At 29.0% G+C, this 14,695-nt stretch overlaps 1 protein-coding gene and 2 non-coding genes across 3 annotated transcripts; all 3 read right to left on the reverse strand.

Moving 5' to 3' along the window:
- Positions 1-435: 435 nt before the first annotated feature.
- Positions 436-11,766, reverse strand: LOC108565684 (kelch-like protein 12). Its single transcript, XM_017925259.1, has 3 exons — positions 11,345-11,766; positions 1,738-2,370; positions 436-1,687 (listed from the first exon to the last, which is right to left on the reverse strand). Exons 2-3 carry the CDS (start codon positions 2,364-2,366, stop codon positions 511-513), a joined length of 1,806 nt encoding a protein of 601 aa, XP_017780748.1. The 5' UTR covers positions 2,367-2,370; positions 11,345-11,766; the 3' UTR covers positions 436-510.
- Trnar-ccu lies at positions 3,733-3,805 on the reverse strand. The gene has a single exon. It is a non-coding gene; the product is annotated as a tRNA-Arg (tRNA).
- Positions 4,907-4,979, reverse strand: Trnar-ccu. Its single transcript has one exon. It is a non-coding gene; the product is annotated as a tRNA-Arg (tRNA).
- Positions 11,767-14,695: the final 2,929 nt, after the last annotated feature.

Consider the following 14,695-nt stretch of genomic DNA (forward strand, 5'->3'; position numbering starts at 1 on the left):
AATATTAAAATTATAGAATTTGTTACTTTTTTCTTAATAATTGATGATTATTCTTTGTCTTCATGCTTTATCTTTCTTTTCCAATCCAACTGATTTTATCAATGTCTCATCACACTATTTGTTCCTAATTACTGACGTTTATTGCAAGTATACGTTGTGTGAGTTGCCTAATTACTTTAAATAATTTAAGTTCTTTAGTAGTTCAAAGTTTTCTTACTAAATATGTTTATACTTAATGCAAGAGAATTTCTGGGTTAACTTCAATAAATATCTGAGATTTATAGGATGTTAAAAGTATGGCTGTAAGTAAATAATAGTTAATGACAACCAACCTCTCTATACGTCAAATATGATGAAGCTTTTGACATTATGATTGAAAGTTTGATTGTTCAAAATTGTAGGTGAAATAATGGAAACAATAATTGTCATCGAGTTTTATATATTAAAAGTATAAATTATAAATAATAATAAAAAATGGAAGGCATAGATATAAATTACGTTTAAGTATTGTCATGTCTTTGAATCTGAGTGCTGCTTGGGTACGTAGAGCATGACGCAGTTGTGTTCCCAGAAGTCTTGGGAATGCTTGTCCCCTTTGGTCCAGGTGTCCGTGAGGATGTCGTAGCATTCGATGGCCGCGGTGTCTTTATGAAACATGGCATCATTATGAAAACCTCCGATAAAGTAGATCTTCGAATCGTGAGCAACAACGCCCGTATGGTACCTAGGTGTAGGCACGTTCGTGACGAAGCTCCAGGTGTTCGTGATCAGGTCATAAGCATCGATCGTGGCCACCTGTATCCTGAGTTGCGGAGCATTCGGATCCTCCCTCCAACCGCTGCAGACGTAAAGCTTGTAATTGTAGCAAACCATGAAGTGATCAGCTCTCGGCGTCAACAGCGGAGCGCAAGAACTCCAACTGTTCTTCTCTTCGGTATAAACGAACATCGAAGCTATGACCCGATCCTTGTGCAGACCACCAGAAACGAACAGCATATTTTTCCCCATGTGCGAGTAGGAAACAGCAGCGTGCTGTTGCCTGCACTCAGGAAGACTTTCAATGCAGCTCCAAGCACCTCTATTCAAATCATAGCATTCTGCGGTTTTCGTAGCCTCAAGATCGAAACCGTTTCCGCTTTCCGTAGCCCCGGCGACTGCGTAAAGCTTATTGTTCAGTACGTTCAAGGTGAAGCGACACCTCTCCAACATCATGGACCGAATCTTCTGCCAACTCTTCGTGTAAGGGTTGAACTTAAATCCAAATGGATGAATCACCTCCTGCAGCGATTGATTGAAGCAACCTCCGATCACGTATAGCTCGTTGTTGAGGACGGCCGTCCCGTAATTGCACTGCTCCACGTGAGGTATCACAGTCAGATGCCGCCAATGTCTCTCATCGATGAAACTATAATTGATATCGTTGGTGAGGCCGTTCATACCGAAACCACCGACTTTAACTAAAGCCAACTGCATTCCTCTGGTGCTGAAACTGTTCTTTAAGAGAGGCACCCTCAAACTGTTCTCGGGTTGATGAGATATCCTCATTATGATTTCGTAGAGAGGATCGTTCAGCTTGTTGCGCTCCACGAAGAGGACGTCCAACATTCCTTTGAGCCGCGACGGGATTATCTCAAAAAACCTAATGTGCTTCAATATGTTTTCAGCGTGAGATAATTTACTTTTAATCCTGCAATAATATTAATTAATTGATTTTCTAAACTATAGACTGAAACTCACTCATTGTGGTTGCCCTTGAAAAACCAGAGCAGTATGTATTGGAGGAATTTAAGTTCTGTTACATTTATAGGCACATCTCTTGAAACGACGTACTGGATTTGCTCGGGGCTCAGTCTATGAAAGTCCTTGGTCTTGGCCACTTCGATGAAGGAAGAACTAACGAAATTGAAGACGTCCATCTTCAGGTCATTCAAGCAGTAGTTATCCGCGATGGTTGCGATATCCGTGCAGTTTTCCACATCCAAACTGAGCTTCAAGTATTGCTTGCATGCTTGAACGACTGGATAGACTTGAGTGTATACAGCTGTGGCAAGAATATCTTGTACGTTGAGATCGGTTATTTCAAGCTTCGAGGTGTACATGTAGTTCAGCAGTATGGAAAGACCACTAGCTGAGATACCCTGGATGTGAGCTACATTCTCCTTAGCCTCCAGCATTTCATCCATGAACATCGATTGGAAGTAATAACTGCACGAAGCCAAGATCAACTTGTGCGCTTTAAAACTGTTGCCATCTACGATTAAAGTCACGTCGGTGAAGACGTTGGAGGTCTGGTAACTGGTCAAACTGTCGAGAAGCACCTTCCTGTGAAGAGCCTCGATCTCCGTTATAGGAACTGGCGACGCCATCTCTCTGCAACAAACGAACTAGGTCACTCACTTCGAATTGTTTTGTTACATAATTAAGACATTCCCAGGGCGAAACAATGAATAATCGGATGAGATTAAGTCATTTCGAGAAATTTCTCCACTCCACCTCATTAATTCTTGTTTCTACTACTACTACAAGAAAAGGTTTCACTTGATTTTCTAGTTGTATTTTTTTCTTGTTATTGTGCGTGAACATGTAAATTCATATTTCGGTGGAGATTTACGTAACGAACGGAAGAATCCTCAGTGGAGGAAACGTTCCGTTGGATTCACTTTTTAAATTAGTTTCCCTTCAACCGTGAAACAATAAATCAAATCGGAAATACGCAATTCGAACACGTTCAATAAAAACACATAAATTTGCACATTCAGCATTACTTTCTTTACAACTTTTATTTGATATAATTCATTATTACATAAATCTATCTTACAAAGGCAATAAGCTGATTATTCCCTTATTACATAAGCAAATATTATTCATATTTAATTTATATGTTATGTAACGGCTAAATACTTTGATTTATCCTATTCTATATTAATATATTTAGTTTAGATTAATGACTAATTTGTATTTGCATGTAATTTGCTGGTTACAACCTGTTTCACATATATGATATTTACATATGAATTACTAAATACATAAATATCTAGGGTGAAAGTTCAAAATGCCGTCAAGCGAGAAGGCCTCTTACAAGAAGTCTGTACGGCTGTTCGTTTTATTTTTGATGAAATGCCAAAGTTATTTATGTTGGCTGTAATTAAATTCATTAATATTTGTTACATTCACTTTGATTAATGTATTATTAAACATAACAAAAATTTAATATAAAGACAAAAATCAAAATATCCAATTATACTATAATATTTGAAATTCTAAATTAAATATCTAATAATTATTATCCTATCCGATTGTGGCTCCATCTTAAATGATAAATGTAACTAAAATTAGATTATGTTATAGTTTTTTTTTTCAAATTTTATCGCCTAAAAACTTGAAAATATTATTGATTTTCAGTTGTCATTGAAATAAAAGCTTTCATTGAATTATAGTAGCTTGAAATACGCTTTTGTTTTATTGAAACAAAATTTGTGGTTTCTGTTTTGACACGTCAAAAAAAAAATTTGATCTATAATAATTACATAATTATTAACCTTGAAATTCTCATTTTCTCATATTTAAGTATTACTATTTAATAAACAAGCAAAAAAGTTACATTTAATTGCAAAAAAATATAATACAGTGTTACGTTAATTATGAAATATAACGATTTTCGTATTATTCTCAATTTTTCATAAGTTACTATTGAATTATTTGCTATTGTTAAATGTATACTAAAAGAAGATGTACCCCAGATGGGACTCGAACCCACAATCCCCGGCTTAGGAGGCCGATGCCTTATCCATTAGCCCACTGGGGCGTATAAAAAATGAAAATTTAAAAATTCCCGCCATTTTCAGGAAGTTTTTAGTTGAACATGTTTCAAAATACAGTTGGTATCACTGTTCTCAATATTATATTTTAATAAAAAGAAACAGATTTTCTTTATAAGCTTTGTTGTAAAAGAGTTATAGTTTCTTTGTTACTTAACACGTTAAGGACGGCGCAAATCGGTTTGCCTGTTGCGAGAAAAAATGTCGTGGACGCCTATGGACTGAGTGAAAAGTCAAATATGTTACGTCAATTACAAACTTAAACTTTTCTTTTACATTTTTGAATAATTTTTAAACAGATTTTGTAAAGTATTCATAAATTATATCACAATATCTCGTATTGTTCTAAATTGCTTTAAAAATTATTAAAGAATATGTATAAGAAATGTATTGACGTTTAAGATTTGTAATTGACGTAAGATATTTATGGTTACTCAGTCAAAATCAGTAGCGTTCATAGCAACAAAACTATTATTCATAATTTATGACCCACCGGTGGGTCATGCCATCGTCAACGTGTTAATCTGTTATTAAAGTTACATAATTAATGTAAAGGTCTCAGTATTTGCTTTTACAGCGTATTGACGTTTAAGCTTTGTAATTGACGTAAGATATTTAAGGTTATACTCTGTCAAAATCAGTGGCGTTCATAGCAACAAAACTATTATTCATAATTTATGACCCACCGGTGGGTCATGCTATCGTCAACGTGTTAATCTGTTATTAAAGTTGCATAATTAATGTAAAAGTCTCAATATTTGCTTTTACAACCTATTGACGTTTAAGCTTTGTAATTGACGTAAGATATTTAAGGTTATACTTAGTCAAAGTCAGTGGCGTTCATAGCGACAAAACTATTATTCATAATTTATGACCGACCGGTGGGTCATGCCATCGTCAACGTGTTAATCTGTTATTAAAGTTGCATAATTAATGTAAAAGTCTTTTAAAATGTGAAAGTTTGTGTTACAAGTAAGTTAATATTTATACATTCTTAAACAAATTAAGTAACTTCAAATTATTTTCAATGAAATGTTATTTTGTGTTATATAATTTCTTAGTTATTATATATAAAAATACTTGTTGTGTACCCCAGATGGGACTCGAACCCACAATCCCCGGCTTAGGAGGCCGATGCCTTATCCATTAGGCCACTGGGGCTGTTGAAACCCCAAAAATCCATAACCTACAATAACCCAAAATATTTGATAATCATTATTAATAATTAATTTGACATTAATAAATCCAATAATTAAATAATATTTCATTTATCTTTTTATTCGCAAATTTTTTAATAATTTAAACTATTTGAATAATGTCAATACTCATAATTTTATTTTTTTTATTATATAACCATTCTCTATGAAAGTAACAAACTGTACTTTTATTTTAGTTGTAGCAATAGAAAAACAAAGTTCAAATTGAAGCCAGGAGTTTGCGAAAATTAACGTACGTACACGAAACTTTCGACTACGCTCGTTACGAACGAAACGCTGTGCGTTCGCTCTTACGCAACTCATCAAATGTAGAAAAAAAACAACACATTAACATCGACGTTACGCAACAGACGGTCATTAGAATTACTTTACGACGATCACGCCAAATTCGAGGATGGTTTCAAAGCATAATAATACAAAGGACACATGATGCATAACAACACTAAAGATTTATTTGATTATCATATGATTATAGGAAGAAATTATATTATAATTTTAACTTTGGATAATTAAATACATCCTTATTGAGTTTAAATGTTTTGTTTTGTTCTTTGTACAATTAATTAAGTTTGTTTTTGTATTCACTTAACATCGTTAAAACCTATTCATGTTATTTATGTCAGAAGTTTTGTAAACTTCAGTATACTGTTTCTATCTGTAATTAGAACAAATTTTTATTAAAAGAAGCAATTTTTTATAATTATTCTTAATTTCATTGTTTTTTTCTTAAACTAATTTTTACAATTTCAAATATTTTTTTCTTATTTCTATTAATTATTATTTTTTCATTCACTAATAAACTCAATTATTTCTTTGTTATAAGATATTTATTTTGTTCTTTATTCATCTTCATTGAAGCCTAAATTATGTTAACTACAGTTGAATATTATACAGTCAATAACCTCGAGCATCCAATGGTAATTAGATGTTCTTCCTTAATTATTGTTTGTGTAAATGAAATGAAAAATAATAATAGGATTTTGTTAGTGTTCAAGTTTCAATTATTATTATTTTATAATATGTTTCATTTCAAAAACTACTACGTTTCTTTCAAAATCATGTACGTTTATATGAATGAAGAGACATTTGTTTTTTCATTAATTTAAACACAATAAATCATAAATGCATATGTAAACATTAAGTACGTTGGTGTGAATATATATGAAAATCAAGCATGTTTATATGAATGAAGAAACAAAAGTGTACAAAAAACTCATCAAAGCATATGTATAGAGATTCACGTTGTTGTGAATATTGTGTACGTTTGTGTGAATATATATGCAAATCAATTACTTATATATGAATGAAGAAGTACGTAGGTGTAAATGTATATGAAAATTGAGTAGGTATATGAATGAAGAAAGTAATGTGTATCAATTAGGATTAAATTGAAGAAGATACACATATGTACCAAAAAATCATCAATACATATGTATAAGAATTCATGTTGAAAATTGTGTACGTTGGTGTGAATATATATAAAAATTGAGTACGTTTATATGAATGAAGAACCAATGTGTATCAATTAGGATTAAATTAACAAAGATACACATATGTACCAAAAAAATCATCAATAGGAATTCATGTTAGTGTGAACATTGTACGTAGATGTGAATATATATGAAAATCGAGTACGTTTATATGAATGAAGAAACTAATATGTACTAAAAATTATCATCAACGTATGAGTATAGCAATTCTCTTTGATATGAAGTGTACGTAGGTGTGAATATATATGTGAAAATTGAGTAGGTTTGTATGAATGAAGAAACAAATGTGTAGCAATTATAATTAAATTAACGAAGATATACATATGTACCAAAAAAATCATCAATTTGTATGGAAATTCATGTTAGTGTGAACATTGTACGCAAGTGTGAATATATATGAAAATCGAGTACGTTTATATGAATGAAAAAAAGTAATATGTACTAAAAATAATCATCAATGTATAAGTATGGGAATTCTCATTGATGGTGTACGCAGGTGTGAATATATATGAAAATTGAGTACGTTTATATGAATGAAGAAACTAATATGTACTAACAATAATCATCAATGTTTGAGTATGGGAATTCTCATTGATTGTGTACGTAGGTGTGAATGTATTTGAAAATTAAGTACGTTTATATGAATAAAGAAACTAATATGTACTAACAATAATCATCAATGTATGAATATGGGAATTCCCATTGATATGAACATTGTGTACGTAGATGTGAATGTATATGAAAATTGAGTATGTTATATGAATGAAGAAACAAATGTATATCAATTAGGATTAAATTAACGAAGATACACATATATACCAAAAAAAACATCAATACGTGTGTATGGGAATTCATGTTAGTGTGAACATTGTACGTAAGTGCAAACTTGAGTAAGTTTATATGAGTATGTATATATTAATGAAGAGACAAATGTGTATCAAAAAATAATCATCAATGCATGTGCATTCACGGTTCGATTAACGTACACTCGTATTAAGTACGTTATATGAACGCTCAATATAATTACACTACTTTATTATAACCGCAACGTGAGATTATGATATCTAGATATTAATTAATTGAATAGCGAAAGCGTGAAATAGGTTGAATATCGAACAGTCTCGAGTATATGAGTGTGTCCCTATTCCGAAGGAGCAGAAGTAAGGCAATCGCATTCCTCCGACGTAAACCTGACTCGTTTTTTTCTTTAATGTTTTCATTGGAACACGCTGCTAACGTACAGGGAATGCGATTGCGTAACCAGAAATGCAAATGCGCCGCTTTTGTAGCGGCGGCGGCTGCAGTCCAACAGTTATGAAATGCTTTAATAATGGACTAAACGATATATCCATAATTGAATATAAAAAAAGAAATAACACGATTTACTGTTACAATCGGAGAATGTAAACAAATGCATTACAAATCGAACAACAGTTACGATCCAATGACATTTCACTTACTTACACACTTTGCGAAGAGATAGAAAAAAAGAATACAGAAAAATATATAGAGAAAAAGAAGGATGGAAAACGTTTATTCGCAGCTCACCAACTGCGCATTTATAAACAACAGTTTTTCAATAATTACGTAAAGATTGTATAAGTGTACTTTACTGTAAATAAAAATTATGAGAATTTGTAATTCATTTATAAAAAAAAAATCTTAATTAATTATTTTTCATGTAAATTAATTAGTTAAAAAAATCCAATATTTTAGTTTTTTATTAAGTCTATATTTTATAGGTTAAATTATGTCTGGTTATCTTTTATAGGTTAGGTTAAGTTTGGTTATGTATTATAGTTTAGGGGTTGGCAACGTGATGTAAACATTGCCGAGCCCTGGTTTATGACTGGGTAGTATTAAAAGGTAGATTAGCTATGATCGGGTTAGAGGTTAGGTTAGGTTAAATAACAACACAATTTTATATAAAACGAATGAGTCAGAAAAAAAGATCACAGTAATACTTATTTTTGTTATTCTCGTAAACAAATAAAGTGAATTTATGGCTATGGAGGAAAGTGAAGATAATATTGAAAGATATTAATGTGTTCTGTACACACATTAGTCTATCGGGATTTATTTGCAATAGAATAGACAATGGAGAATGAAGAAATAGGTGCAGCAGGAGGTGCAATGAAGACATGTTTCCTGGATAAGAACGAAAGACCAAGGAAGAACGAAGCAGAGAAATATTTAGAAAGGTGTTCGTGGCCGGTGCTAACGAACGACTCTCTGAGTCATGGACAACAGCGGAGGATCAAAGAAGAATCATGAAAACAAAGTTGTTTTTCATGTTCTTCTTATGGAGAATAATATTTTCAGGCTTTAAAACTACTACGATTTGATACATTTTTAATTACTTTTTACTTCAATTTTGATAAAAGTAAGCAATAGATAATATATTTATTAACTAGAAATATATAAATATTATTATAGTGAATTAAACAGGAAATATATACTTGTAACAGCAGTGAAACTCATAAACAAAACTTACTTGTTCTGTTAGATTTATTACGTAATTTGTACCTCATTCTTTTTATTATTGCCACAACAGATGTTCAAAGACTTATTGAATTCCATGAATTTTCTTAAACGTCTGTACATTACTATTAGTACACTATTTTATCATGTATTCATTGAAATATTTTAATGTGACAATCTGTCAACTGTCAAAAGTTATATAATTATTAATAAATTATCATTAGTTTTTGCTGTTATGACATAATGTGCCACAACAGATAATCAAATACATATAGAAATTTTAATTGTTCTTTTATAAACGTCATTGGATTTAATCTCTGTACATTACTATTAGTACTCTATTTTATCATGTATTAATTGAATGTGACAATCTGTCAAAGTGACAATCAGTCAGTTGTCAAAATCTAAAGCTGTCAAAGTATATAATTATTGAGAAATAATCATTAGTTTTTATTGTTGCGACATAATGTGCATAAGTAGAAATTGTAGTTAATGGTTTTGAATGTAGTTAATGGTAAGGCACAGTTGGTAATCGAGAGACACACACACAGATACCCGGATACACTTAATATGTTCACGTCTTGGATGAATGATGAAAATTGTATACCATAAAGCAATCAAATGTCCGTCCTCGTCATATATCATTGACAAGGTTGGTTAAACATAATAGAAGTAAGAATAGCAAATAGAAAATTTTAAACAATTTCAATCAAAAAAATTGTGAAATTTGTACAATTTTTACAAAATTTAATGCTAAATACAAATATTTGAAAAATTCAAATGAAAAATGTCAAGTGTCAACAAATATAATATAAAATCATTCAAAAATATATAACTTTTTATGAACTTTCGTTTGCGATTTTGTTAACAGGTGTCATTATTTCATATAAAATCAAGCATAAATCATGCGTTTTTTAAATTGGAATACAGATTATGAAAAATGAAATATTTTGAAAGATTCAAACAAATTATGTGCACAATGTGACTTAAGAAATGTCAATCTGACAACTGTCAAAAATATATAAAATCAATTAAAAAATAGTTATATATTTCACATTTTTGTTTGAATAGAAAAAACAAATTAAATAAGCAATATTTTTGAAATATTAAAAGCTTCATACAAAATATCACTTAAGAAGTGCAAAAAAATTGTATATAATAAAAAAATAAACACAAAGATCAAATTTTTATGAACAACTGTCAAAAATATATAAAATCAATGAAAAAATAATTATATATTTCACATTTTTTTGAATTTATTTAATTATAATAAAAATAAACAATATTTTGAAATATTAAAATTTTCATATAAAATGTCACTTAAGAAGTGTCAAAAAAATAAAGATTAAACTTTGATGAACGTTCTTACGTTTTTGTTTTAATAAAATCAATTATCATGAATCTAAAATAAATGACAACAATATTTTGAAATATTAAAAAAAATGTTATTAAGAAATGTCAAACTGACAGCTTGTAATTTATCGAATGTATGTAGAATGAGAAATTGTTAAAAGAACATCATTCTGCTTATTATAAATTTATTACATAATACATCTTAATGTATAAGTCAGTATAATTATTTAATAAATTGTTAAATTACATGAAATATCTTAACCTATCTGACTTTAATGAATATTAGACCATTGTTTTCTAATTTATTTGCCACATTTCCTTAACAATCGTTCATATAAAACGCTAATTATTATTTATTTAAACAATAGAACAATAAAAAAAATTCAACAAATATATCAAATTTATAACACAAACTGTAAACCATTGATCATATTAAACAAAACGATAGAAAACAACAAGATTTATATACAATTATTGTACACAAAACATTGTTTTTTTTTATAATCAACTTTAAAATCAAATTACTCGAAAACGCAAAATAATACGATAAAAAATTTATATAACCACGTTATAAAATACAATTGTTTATTTTATTATCGCATTGCGTTCGGATAAGTTGATTAAGGAAATTCATTGCACGAAAATGGAAGTGTGTCAACGGTATTCGCGTTTTCAAAGCACACGCGAATATTTTTATTTAAATAAACAATTGATACTGTTATTAAACCAATTATTTTTCATATATCCAAAAAAAAATGATTGGACAGATTTTCATTCAGAAAAATTCACTGATTTTTTTTTATAATTTATTAAATTTTTAATAACAATGTTTACATTTGTAAACAGAATTAAAAATTGCAATTAATTATAATGATTATTTGTTATGAAATATTGTGAGTTTACTTTAAGTAGTTAATTATGGTGTTAATTAGATTTGAAAGTTAATTAAATTGATTAGATAAATAAATAATTGAGGTTTACTTACATTTGATTTAACTAAAAAGCACCATAATATTCTATCAAACTAACGTGTAAAGCACCAACAAAGAAACCGGATAACTGGAACAGTGATAAAAGTCTTTTGTTCGACAATCGATGTTCGCTCTGCTCTGCTCCAAAAATCGTGAATGGTAAACAGTGCAACAGGTAGGATAGAGGAAGAGGAGCAACAAACTGCTGACTGGATCCTCCTAGATCTTGTGCGCTCCTCGGATTTTGGATGCTGCTGCTGCGCTTCTAATAAAAGTTCCATTAGAACTATTGCCACAGCGACTCCACCAACATTATCCTCATGATTGTTCTCCAATCACCGGAATGCCTTGTCTCATAGCCTCAGGTGCTTTACTTCTGACTCTACTTCCATTTCACTCCGGCCTTCAAACGCAACTAACTCCAGCTCATTCTACCTGTTTCCCACCTCTGCAAATGCACGAACAATTTTCACATTCCCATCGACCGCGACGAGCAGTTTGTGTTGCATAACGCGCGACTTCAATAACTACACACACACACAAAATAGTTATATAAGTATCAATAATTTTCATCGAAAATCACATCGAATTATTGAATTATTATAAAAATACACACTTTTCTTATAATTAAGTTTAAAATTGTATCCCATGTTTTTTTTTTCAATATAAAATGTCTCAAATTCTAAATGATTTAAACTAATAATAGTTGAAGAACATGTATAAATTTATATGTTAATCGCGGTGCAGGACAAATAAATTTAACAGGGAATTAATATAACAAATAAACAATTTTCCAAATTCTAAATTAACGTTCTTTTAAAAAATGTTTAATTTTATACATTAATCGCTAGAAATATTAACTAATTACTGCTTTGGATCAGAAATTAGTAAAATTCCTTTTAAATAATATTTCATAATCAAAATTATTCAACTTAATATCAGTTGAAGTAAATTTTATTACTTAAGAAGTAAATTCTTAATTTGATATTTTGAGTTATTCTAGAGAATACCAAAAACTTGTAATAATGTAATTGGTATGCGTGGTTATCGAGTAATTAAATAAAACGTGAAGATGTGAAGGAAATTGGAAAAATAAAATATGCAAAATGTTTTTGAGTAAATATAAAATATCTCATTAGATTTACATTTTTGAAAAAAAATTATAAAAAAAAATTGTTCAATTCCATTCCATTAGAAATAGGATCTTTCGAAAGGTCATAATTTTATCTTTAATATACAGTTTTGATAATCTAATTAGAATATATGATTATTATATAATCTTGTATTTTCTTGCCAAAAACTTTGAAAACGTGAAATAAATTGGAAACATCTTCATATCTCACTTACTAATTATTATTACGTGACAGTTTTTATATCTAAAGATGCATAATTCAAGACCCCATTTGACGTTATGGTATAAAATATAAAAAGATTTTGAGTTAATATGAAATATTAAAAACTAAGAAAATTATTGAATAAAAAATATTGGTCAAGTTTGAAAGATTATTATAAGATAACGAAAATACTATAATATTAGAAATAGGATAATTTGAAAAGTCTTAATTCTATCTTTAATATAAAACTTTGATAAACTAATTAAAATATGTAATTATTGAGTAATTAAATAAAACGTGAAGACGTAAAAAAAACAAAAAACCATTATTTTACAGTCATTAATTAAAATTACATAATAATTGCTGCATCATATGAGGCGTGAGTAAAGATTCTTCTCATATAATAATAAAATATATTCAAAATATTGTTTTCGGGTTAATATGAAATATAATCTTATTAAACTTGCATTTTCAAAAGATTGTCAAAAACTAACAAAATGATAAAATATTGTTATAATTTTGAATATGTATTATACGAAAATGAAAGATACTACATAATTAGAAGTTGGATCATTGAATAGATACAAATATTGTCAAACGTGAAGACGTGAATGAAATTGGAAAAATCTTCATATCTCACATACTAATTATCATTACGCAACAAGTTTTATACCATAAAATACATAATTTGATGATTTGATCATAAAATATATATGACGTTTTTGAGTTATTATGAAATATTGAAAAATCTCATTACATTTCCATTTTCTACAAATATAATTATTAAAAAAAAAAGTACAGTTTTGAATGTTCATTAAAGGAAAACTAGGAATACTACAAAATTACAAGTGGGATCATTGGAAAGGTCATAATTTTATCCTTCATATGCAACTTTGATAATCTAATTAGATTATAGAGTAATTAAATAAAACATTAAGACGTGAAAAGCAAATTTGACAGTCATCTATTAATATGATGTAATATGATTCATCATTTGTTTTAATTGGCTTCAGTAAAACAAATAAAATGTCTATATTTAAACGACACACGCCTACGTTTATTTTTTTTGGAAATTTTATTTTTACAAAACATTTTAATTGGTTACATATTTCATAGCGGTTTTCGTTTTAATTAAGTTATTTTCAAGTGTACAGTTTCTTTCATATTAAAAAACATAATTAAATTGAAAATAATTATATATATTTTTTTGTAATTACAAAAGAAATATTCAATTTTCCAAGAATTAGTCAAAAATAATATAACAAAATGAATTATAACTATTTTTTTTTCAAGAAGAATCTGCTAATTGTCTATTTTTATAAACAATTTAATTACAACATTAATGTAAAAAATAATTACATTACAAAAAAAAAGTGTGATTTTTTTCTTAATTATTTTTTTTGGGTAATAATTATTATATTTCCAAATATTTGCGTTTTTTTTTTCATAAATTAAATTTCACTAAATTATTTATATTGTTGTCGCTAGTTGAACCACAACAAAACACAAATATTATAGATATTTTATATTATGATTGAGATTTCTTAAAAATTATTATACCAAAAAGTTTAGGTGCGGCTCTTGCTGCAAAAAGTCTGGCCACCTCTGATATATAATACAAATTTTGAATTAAACAATTTCCTAACTGTTTTATTAAATTATTGTCAGTACAAGAATTTCTTACAGCATTTGTATTAAGAAATGCATAAGAATTTTCAATAAACGTTTGTTTCTTTTCAATTGAATAAAATTGCTCTATTTTCTCGTGATTAACATCAATAATCGATTGGAGTAAAATAACAAGGTTCTACCATTTTTAGAGACACTGCAAACAAACAGTAGTTTCTCATTACCGTTCATCCAAGGACTCGGAGAAAACTTTCAATTTCCAAGTCTTCAGCAAAAAAAAAGAACTTTGCTAAGAAATTGTATAAAGTATATATGGTAAGAAACGAAGGAGAGCGCTGAACGGTGGTGGTCTTTTATGGAAACAGTCGCTTCCACCACTCTTCTGACACCTCCTGACGACGT

The sequence above is a fragment of the Nicrophorus vespilloides genome, unplaced genomic scaffold, assembly GCF_001412225.1.
Source record: "Nicrophorus vespilloides isolate i.1.1-1 unplaced genomic scaffold, Nicve_v1.0, whole genome shotgun sequence".
Classification (NCBI taxonomy): Eukaryota; Metazoa; Arthropoda; class Insecta; order Coleoptera; family Silphidae; genus Nicrophorus; species Nicrophorus vespilloides.

What these genes read in the sequence shown, in the direction of transcription:
- LOC108565684 (XM_017925259.1), bottom strand. Translation starts at nt 2,366, where the DNA reads ATGGCGTCGCCAGTTCCTATAACGGAGATCGAGGCTCTTCACAGGAAG. An exon ending in TTCAAGGGCAACCACAATGA is followed by an intron (nt 1,688 to 1,737) that starts GTGAGTTTCAGT and finishes ATATTATTGCAG; the next exon opens with GATTAAAAGTAAATTATCTC.